This window comes from Pelophylax lessonae (assembly GCF_965119305.1).
Source record: "Pelophylax lessonae genome assembly, chromosome: 7".
Taxonomy (NCBI): domain Eukaryota; kingdom Metazoa; phylum Chordata; class Amphibia; order Anura; family Ranidae; genus Pelophylax; species Pelophylax lessonae.
In genome coordinates this window covers 221874316-221884277 of record NC_138774.1, presented here as the reverse complement: position 1 = coordinate 221884277, position 9962 = coordinate 221874316, and the positions used below count along the sequence as shown (strand labels likewise).

Genomic DNA, 9962 nt, shown 5'->3' with positions numbered 1-9962 from the left:
TGGTTAAATAAAATTTGCACCTACTCTAGGCACAGAAGCTGACAGAAGATGCAGAAAATTCCAGGGCTCGACTCATACATACTGAATCCTTACAGGTAGTGGGCAGGCTGGCCGTCGGGGACAGAAGCAAAATGCTTTGATCCCGTCACTGAGATAAAAGAAGAGCCGACGCTCCCAACCCACCCCCCCTCAACACTGCGCCCAGGGCAGGTGCCCCCCATGGCCCCTCCCCTTGTACCGGCCCTGTGGCCCACCCCCCCTCTTGCAACAGTTTGTGTGAGCTCTGACAGTGGTGTGCATGAGCTCAATACGCCGCCAGTGATTCATCATGACTCAGAAGGTCTGAGCGCGTGGGCAGACAGTCTCATCTGATCGTGACAGCTGTGTGTCTCCATATGGCCACCTGCACCATCCCTGTATGCTGTTTAAGTGTTTTAACAAAGCCTATTTGGTTTTACAATCTCACATTCACCTGGTGCCCTCCATTGCGGTCTTTTAAAAAAGAAGAAGCTCTCATTAACCAATGTGGCTGCAGCACTGTGAAGCAATTCATCCTTAAAGCTAAACTTCACTAACTCAATCAACACTGCCAATCTTTAACCCTTATGCTGCTAGCATTAGTAAATGGATAGGAAGGGTAAATCCAGTTACTAAAGCAAATTTGGATATACGATATCAAAATACATCATATTTGCTTGTTTTTAACTTTTTTTTACACATTTACATTTCTTTGGTTACGTCGCGGTTTCCAGGCCTAGGCAAATGATTTCCTAAATCCCGTAAGTCTTCAGTAGAGAAGCTTTCTAATCCAAGCACACCCTACTCCTGCTTGCATGCCTGAGCTAAGGGCAGGCAGATACCAGAAAGTAAATGCTACACAAATCTGCCCTTACTCAAGATGGCCATGGCCAGAAATGCCAGGAGTGTTTTTCAAAGTGATTTCTCTAGGAACACAGCCTGCTCTCCTCTAATGATCAGACTTGACATGGTGAGGAAGGAGAAACAAAAGAGAAGCGGTTAGGTCCTCTAAGTGAGGTCTCATTAATCTCCTCCCTTCTCTGTGTACATTAGAGATCAGAAGTCACCACTGGGAGGGGAAGCAGTGTAAGCGGAGCTGCTGAGAAAAGGCAAAAAGTGCCTGCAGCAAAATGGAATTTGCTCCAGAGCACCTCCAGCTATAAAGGTCAGTGAAAGCTTGTTGTAAATCTTATTTATTGCTTGTTTAGAATTACATGTTTGAATGTCTTTAGCCTGACCACATTTCTACTTAAAGGAGTTAATGACATAGAAGAAATACTATATATTTTTACAATAAAAATATAAATGAAATTTGTCTTTGTACAAAGCTTCCTTCTCTTGTCCTCTACCGTGTTTCCCCGAAAATAAGACCTACTGTTATTTATTTTCAGCCCTACCCCGAAAATAAGCCCTAGGTTAGGGTTTCTAAAATCCTAGAATCCCCTTTATTAGTGTTTTATATAATGTCCAGTGTGTGTTTCTGTAATAGAATAGTGTGAAATACCTTCTGTACAGCGACGCTCAGCTGATCTCTTCTGTCCTCCTCCTCTAATAGCTGTCAGAGGGGGATCTCAGGCCGTCCCCCTCTGCAGTGTTCAGAACGGGTCACAGAAGCGCAGAGTATTAGATTAGAATTGTGTGAAATACCTTCGTTACAGCGTCGCTCGGCACTTTCGTGACCCCCAGCTGTCAGCAGGGGAAAAAAGAAAAACAGCAGCGGAAAATCAGCCGAGCGGCGCTGTAATGAAGGTATTTCCCACAAACCTAATCTAATACTCGGCGCTTCTGTTACCCGCTCTAAACACTGTAGAGGAGAGGGGCTGAGATCCCCCTCTGACAGCTATGTGAGGAGGAGGACAGCAGAGCGGGAGATCAGCTACCGAAGGTATTTCACACGATTCTATAACAGAAACACACCCTGGACATTATATAAAACACCAATAAAGTGGATTTTAGAAACACTAAACTAGGTTCACACAGGGGATTCCAGAAAGGCAGGGAGGGAGAGAAGACAGCACATTACAGATAAGATCTACCCCGAAAATAAGCCCTACTGTTTCTTTTGGTGACAAAATGAATATAAGACCCGGGCTTATTTTCGGGTAAACACGGTATATTTATGAATTTTATTAACTGCTATATTACAGATGCACTTCTCCCTAGGGCATTCATACAATGACTCAAACGTCCTCATCGCAGAGTTCTTTGCTGAAACTGTATTCGCCACCTTCGACATATTTCTCAAATATATCACTGATTAGGAATTCGTCCTTCTTCTCTGGCAGCTACAAAGAAAGCACAGGTAAACGTTTAAACATTAGATTCCCCAGCTTTGTGATCCACTCATTCCCCTTTAATAATGCAGATTGGCCTTTAAAATTGTATGTATTGGCAAACCTTTTTTATTCTCTCTTTAGTTGATAGAGTAGGTTTTTGTTTTTTTGCTGTGTGCATTGAGAAGATATGTCTTCACCGCCTGTCCTAGAGATGCAACAGGAAGTGAGGGGAAATCTCTACAAAAAAGGTATGGGGAATGCCACTCCCAATAGCTGTCACTGGAAGATTTCCTGTCACCTTTTTGTAGGGACAACTGTAAATTTATAGATTTAGCTTGCCTTTAGACCAACTTTCAAAACTGAAACTCTAAGCAGCCCTTTATGCATAATTCATACAAGTCATTTAGCTGTGCATAAAAAGACAAGTTATGGCTAATAATGTCTGTAAACCAAACAATAACCTGTACAGTCATGTAAAAAAGTACTTCCAATGGGAATTGCTGTTTTTTAACATTTTATTAGGCAAACATTCCCTAAAGATAAAAGATGATATGCTTGGAACAAAGGAAAAAAATTAGCCAATATCTCACTAGTGGTTGGGTAGGCCAACAAGACCGCATCCCTGGTAACTGCTGACTTACCTCATGGAATGTGCAATCCAAGTTACCCAAATACATATAAAAAGAGTTTGGGGGGAAAGGACTCCAAGTAAGAAGTCACAGCAGGACCGTGCAGCTTGATCACGGGATAATTTTATTAAACTTTAAGGCTCCATGTACACGGGACGTTGTTAAAAGTCCCTTTGAATGCTGGAATTTTTAGGACGTTTCAAACGTCCGTTCGGTCGCGTTTGTACCCGCGTTTAGCGGGCGTTTAGCAGCGTTTGCAGGCGTTTGCGTTTAGAAGCGTTCCTAGAGGTCAAAAAAATTATTCCCCTTTAAAATGGAAAAACGCGAACGCTAAACGCGGGTCATCGCGTTCAGACGCGTTTGTGCGTTTGAAACGCCGGGAAACACACGTTTGAACGCAAATAATTGCGTTCTAAAGACAGTCCCTGAACGCAACTGCCTGCAAATGACTGTAAACGACCTGGTGTACATGGACAGATAAGATAAAATGTAGGTGGGTTCAGGGGCTTCTGAAAAAAACGCCCAACTGCTCCTAAACGGCCATTTCCAGCGTCCCGTGTACATGGAGCCTAATAAGTACCAAAAAAACTTCTGGGTAAAAACACTACCAATACCTTGGTGAAAAATTAAAAAGACAACGTTGTCTGGGATTGACGCAGCTCCGAGCACACACATAGGCACCTTTCACACGGGCCTTCTTATCAAGTCCACCTGTCAGTTTTTCAGGCAGAACTGATCGGATGCTCCATTCACCCTTATGGGGCAGCGGATGTCAGCGGTGACATGTCCGCTGACACCCGCTGCTATCCGATCTAGAGCTGCACAATTAATCGTTAAAAAATCGCGATCTCGATGTACCCCCGTGACGATCTTAAAACTGCATGTCCTTGATTCTTAGGCTCCATGTACACGGGACGCTGGAAATGGCCGTTTAGGAGCAGTTGGGCGTTTTTTTCAGAAGCCCCTGAACCCATCTAAATTTTATCTTATCTGTCCATGTACACCAGGTCGTTTACAGTCATTTGCAGGCAGTTGCGTTCAGGGACTGTTTTTAGAACGCAATTATTTGCGTTCGAACATGTGTTTCCCGGCGTTTCAAACGCACAAACGCGTCCGAACGCGTCTAAACGCGTCCGAACGCGTCTGAACGCGATGACCCGCGTTTAGTGTTCGCGTTTTTCCATTTTAAAGGGGAATAATTTTTTTGACCTCTAGGAACGCTTCTAAACGCAAACGCCCACAAACGCTGCTAAACGCCCGCTAAACGCGGGTACAAACGCGACTGAACGGACGTTTCAAACGTCCTAAAAATTCCAGCATTCAAAGGGACTTTTAACAACGTCCCGTGTACATGGAGCCTTACTGAGCCGTTTTCTGCTCACTCACAGCAGTAAAAAAAAAAAAAAAAAACAAAGTCTTCGGCAAATGTTTATCAACATTGTTAAAGCTGCTAGATAAGTATAAACAAAATGCTTTACAATGTACAGTGGGTACGGAAAGTATTCAGACCCCCTTAAATTTTTCACTCTTTGTTATATTGCAGCCATTTGCTAAAATCATTTAGGTTCATTCTTCTTCCTCATGAATGTACACATAGCACCCCATACTGACAGAAAAACACAGAATTGTTGACATTGTTGCAGATTTATTAAAAAAGAAAAACTGAAATATCACATGGTCCTAAGTATTCAGACCCTTTGCTCAGTATTTAGTGGAAGCCCCCTTTTGATCTAATACAGCCAGGAGTCTTTTTGGGAAAGATGCAACAAGTCTTTCACACCTGGATTTGGGGATCCTCTGCCATTCCTCCTTGCAGATCCTCTCCAGTTCTGTCAGGTTGGATGGTAAACGTTGGTGGACAGCCATTTTTAGGTCTCTCCAGAGATGCTCAATTGGGTTTAAGTCAGGGCTCTGGCTGGGCCATTCAAGAACAGTCACGGAGTTGTTGTGAAGCCACTCCTTCGTTATTTTAGCTGTGTGCTTAGGGTCATTGTCTTGTTGGAAGGTAAACCTTCGGCCCAGTCTGAGGTCCAGAGCACTCTGGAGAAGGTTTTTGTCCAGGATATCCCTGTACTTGGCCGCATTCATCTTTCCCTCGATTGCAACCAGTCGTCCTGTCCCTGCAGCTGAAAAACACCCCCACAGCATGATGCTGCCACCACCATGCTTCACTGTTGGGACTGTATTGGACAGGTGATGAGCAGTGCCTGGTTTTCTCCACACATACCGCTTAGAATTAAGGCCAAAAAGTTCTATTTTGGTCTCATCAGACCAGAGAATCTTATTTCTCACCATCTTGGAGTCCTTCAGGTGTTTTTTAGCAAACTCCATGCGGGCTTTCATGTGTCTTACACTGAGGAGAGGCTTCCGTCGGGCCACTTTGCCATAAAGCCCCGACTGGTGGAGGGCTGCAGTGATGGTTGACTTTCTACAACTTTCTCCCATCTCCTGACTGCATCTCTGGAGCTCAGCCACAGTGATCTTTGGGTTCTTCTTTACCTCTCTCACCAAAGCTCTTCTCCCCCGATAGCTCAGTTTGGCCGGACGGCCAGCTCTAGGAAGGGTTCTGGTCGTCCCAAACGTCTTCCATTTGAGGATTATGGAGGCCACTGTGCTCTTAGGAACCTTAAGTGCAGCAGAAATCTTTTTGTAACCTTGGCCAGATCTGTGCCTTGCCACAATTCTGTCTCTGAGCTCTTCAGGCAGTTCCTTTGACCTCATGATTCTCATTTGCTCTGACATGCATTGTGATCTGGAAGGTCTTATATAGACAGGTGTGTGGCTTTCCTAATCAAGTCCAATCAGTATAATCAAACACAGCTGGACTCAAATGAAGGTGTAGAACCATCTCAAGGATGATCAGAAGAAATGGAAAGCACCTGAGTTAAATATATGAGTGTCACAGCAAAGGGTCTGAATACTTAGGACCATGTGATTTTTCAGTTTTTCTTTTTTAATAAATCTGCAACAATGTCAACAATTCTGTGTTTTTCTGTCAGTATGGGGTGCTATGTGTCCATTCATGAGGAAGAAGAAGGAACCTAAATGATTTTAGCAAATGGCTGCAATATAACAAAGAGTGAAAAATTTAAGGGGGTCTGAATACTTTCCGTACCCACTGTATGTTTTCGTTCTTTAGATCAAAGGAATGAGCTTCCGGCTGTAAGGGAGAGCAGTTTAACCTCTTAAAGTATTTTTTGCTAGAAAATTACTTAGAACCCCCAAACATTATATATATTTTTTTAGCAGAGACTCTAGAGAATAAAATGGCGATCATTGCAATCTTTTATGTCACACGGTATTTGTGCAGAAGTCTTTCAAACACAGTTTTTTGGGGGAAAAATACAAGTTAGCCCAATTTTTTTATATAATGTAAAAGATGATGTTGCGCCGAGAATCGTGAGAGAATCGTGATCTTTATTCTAAGCAAAAAAATCGTGATTCTCATTTTAGCCAGAATCGTGCAGCTCTAATCCGATCTATAAAAATGGGATTTTTGTACTTCCCGAAAAATCAATTTCTCTGAGATTGACGGACACAGCGCTCCATAAATCATAACTACTGGGTTATATTGCCTCCTCCAGGAGTAGGACCAGGCAGAACGAAAAACCACCTGGCTACACCCATGGGCCGTCCTCAGCTTGGTATATAACCCCCCTCTCTGCTCTAGGTAATCAGTTTAGTAGATAGCAGTATTAGAAATATCAGAACTCCATAGAGGGGTGGGTGCTGTGTACGTTAATAAACTCAGAGAAATGGATTTTACGGTAAATACAAAAATCCTTTACTCTTTCGTTCATGGACAGACACAGCGCTCCATAAATAATAACTAGTGGGACGTCCAAAAGCAGCGCCAAAAGGAAAATGAGGGGTGGGAAAAAATAACCAATGCTAAACAGAAGAGCCCTTAACCAGGACACAGGAGCCCCGTCTGAAAATAAAAGTTTAAAGAAAAACCACCCTCAAGAGAGAACAGCCCCTCTTAACAGAAGCCTACAAAACTTTGCGGCCAAAAGAAGCATCTGCAGATGCCAAAGTATCTACCTTATAGAATTTTGTGAAGGTATGCACGGATTACCAAGTGGCCGTCTTGCAAACTTGCGATATTGATGCCGGATGACGGAAGGCCCAAGAAGCACTCACCCACCTTCTTGGATAACGTAGAATGTCACCTTCTTGGATATCGTAGGCAAGGGAATCTCCCGAATATTCTCATATGAAGGTTTCCGGAGAACCGAAAGTACTAAGTTTAAATCACATGGCGGAAAGAGACCGTGCAGGTGGAGCCACATGTCGAATCCCCTGAATGAAGGTACAAACCAAAGTGCGTGGCTAGGGTCGCTGAAAGATTGCCAGGGCAGACACCTGGCCCTTGTTGGCACTCAAGGCCAATGTCTGATTAACACCGTGTTGAGTAAAGGTTAAGATTCCAGCCACAGAAAAGGATCGAGGATGAGCGCCAATCGACTCACACAAAAAAATGTACGCTTTCCACATATGATGGTATATCTTGTTGGAAGACGACTTTCTCGCCTTCACCATAGTAGGGATCACTGATTCGGACAAATTCTATCCCTATGTACCTGGCTTTTATAGAGAGGAAGCCCCCAAGGGATGTTTATGGCCACCAGACTGATTGGAAGATCCTTGCCAGAATGGCAGAGGAAGCCTGAGCCAGGGATGTTACTGGCCTTACCATGGCCATTGGACGCCTGCCAGAGGAACCCGTGATCTCAACCTGCTAAAGGAGCTGCATATAGGGCTGTGCAAACAGAACGGTCTTGAAGGTGGATACCACCAGACTTAGAACTTGTATGCAAAATGGGAGAGAGATCTATCTGTATGACAGCAGCCGGTGTATTACGGCCCGTGGTTCCTGAAGTTTGGCCAGTGGAAGGACTACCCAGGTCAGAATTAAAATCAGACCTAGGTAAACAAACATATTCCCTGGACAGGGATAGGGGGGACCTTAGGTAGTTCAGACATCACCTGAACCTCTGCAGGAATTAAATCCGCACAAGGAGACTCAGGACCTAAAAAAACCTGAAAAGGACAAGCTTTGTACCCCCTTTCTGGGTACCCCCAAAATAATAATTTCGTGGATCTCCTTGATGCGCATGAAGTAGGTCCACGCGGCTGGAAACCAGCAAGATTGTCCCCCTGTCCCAGCAATGGATGAGGGCAGACCTTCATACTGAAGGGGTCTTGTCTGCAGGTCCGGAGAATCTAGCTCTAGGCTTACCAGATCAAGGATGCTTGGAATATCCAGGGGAAGATTTGAAAGATCTATTTCCCTTATTCTACGTCCCAGAAGCACAAAATTTTATGTAGCACCCTCCTAGGTAGGTGCTAGTAAGAAAGTATAGTTTGTGCTATGTCTGCTTACCAGAAGAGCTGCAGGTAAATTTATATTGTTCTCTGACTACCAGAGAGCAGGATCGGTTAGTGAGGTCTGCTCTTTGTGTAACTTATTTTGTCTAAAGAGTGTTTCACACTGGTCCAATGTTGGACAGTGGGAGGAAACCTGATGAATGGGTGTATGGGCTTTTGATACAGTACAAAAAATGGTCACTTCCCCCAACTATAACTGGTCTTAACAGCAAGGAGCACTGGAAGGGCAAAACGCATGTAAACCGAATTAACCTGTCTAACAGTATGCGTTAAACAGGGGCTTAGTTGCACAGTTTGCTTTTGATACAGTCCTGATAATTGGCAGAGGGAAAGTCGCCTCTGTGCAGGTTGGGATACTGTATAAAAGCCAGGAGCACGTGTGCTCGAGGTCTTTCGTTGGGGACCAGAGTCCCGGAGGGAGGGGGTGGATGCCGCCTCCTCCTCTGTACAGGTGCCATGCGACCTCAGGGGGTCGTCCTGAGGGCCTGGAGAGTAGCAGTGAGGAGCTGAACCCAGAGGTCCAGGGAGGCTGACAGAGGGGAGACATTAGAGGACCTGTCTCTGCAGTACCGCGAGTACAGGAACTCGTGTCAAGGTCAAGAAGCCTGACCTGAGGGGGGGGACACCCCAGCTCCTAGGATAGTCAGTGGATGGGTATAGGAGGGAAGAGCATGCTAGTGAGAGTGTCCTGAAGATAGATTATCGTCCATCAAGTCCTCTTGTTAGAGAGCAAAGAGAACAAGAGAATTAACCCCATCCACACTAGTGGCAGTGTAAATTAACAGCCTGGCTGTTCCATATTTTCAAGCAGAATTCTGAAGATAGAACAACGTGAATAGTTCAATTGGAGTATCCCACTATTTCCTTCTCCTATCCCAAATTATCAATAAACAACAAAACACCCCTAGAGTTTTAATTTATGCGACGAGCCATTGGGAACTTGGAGGGATTCAGAGACTTGTTTAAGTAAAGATGTGCTGGTAACCAGGGGAGCCTGCTGGGGCAGTGCTACATTTATATGTGCCGAGAAGGAGGGCCCCCACCTGCGACAAGGCTCCTTCCCTTTCCTAGACTATGGCAGGAAGGTACACCCCCCCCCCCCCATACCTTTGAAAGGGCAGATCAATGAGAGATTTCTCTAGAGGCTTGGACTGCAGACCAATTCTTAAGCCACAGCACGCCCCTAATCACCACCGCTGAAACAAAGCTTGAAAAGCACAGGAGCTGTATCCAAAGCTGCATCACAATTAAACTGCAGCCCATGGACCAACTGGTCTGATTTTGTTAAATCAACATAACGAGCGAGGACCTGCTCACCCCCCAGGACCTGGCGCAAAACTTGGCACATTCAGTTAGGGTCTGAGACACCAGGGCTGAGGTAAAGACTGGCCGCAATGTCGAACCAGCCATAGTAAACATGCCGCGTGCCACAGCCTCCGCTTTCTTGTCAGCCGGGCCCTTAAAGGACGGGGATTCCTCTACTGGGATCGTGATAGCTTTGTTCAACCTCGAAACAGGAGGGTCCACCACTGGTAGACTAGTCCACTTTTTTAAAAAGGGACTCCTCAAAAGGGTAACGTACAGCAAAACATTTGGGGACCACAAAGTAATTTCGGTTGTTCCCATTCCTTACAGGAAACCTGTCAAA

The 9962-nt window shown here is 44.9% G+C and overlaps 1 protein-coding gene across 1 annotated transcript in view; it reads right to left on the bottom strand.

The window, feature by feature from the left end:
* Positions 1–2178: 2178 nt before the first annotated feature.
* Positions 2179–9962, bottom strand: part of TTF1 (transcription termination factor 1) — a gene marked incomplete at its 5' end in the record, with an annotated part of 90832 nt that continues 83048 nt past the window's right edge. The window contains one exon of the mRNA XM_082264225.1: positions 2179–2303. Within this exon, the coding sequence (XP_082120351.1) occupies positions 2199–2303 (105 nt within the window). The 3' untranslated portion in view covers positions 2179–2198. The remainder of the gene's footprint in view (positions 2304–9962) is intronic.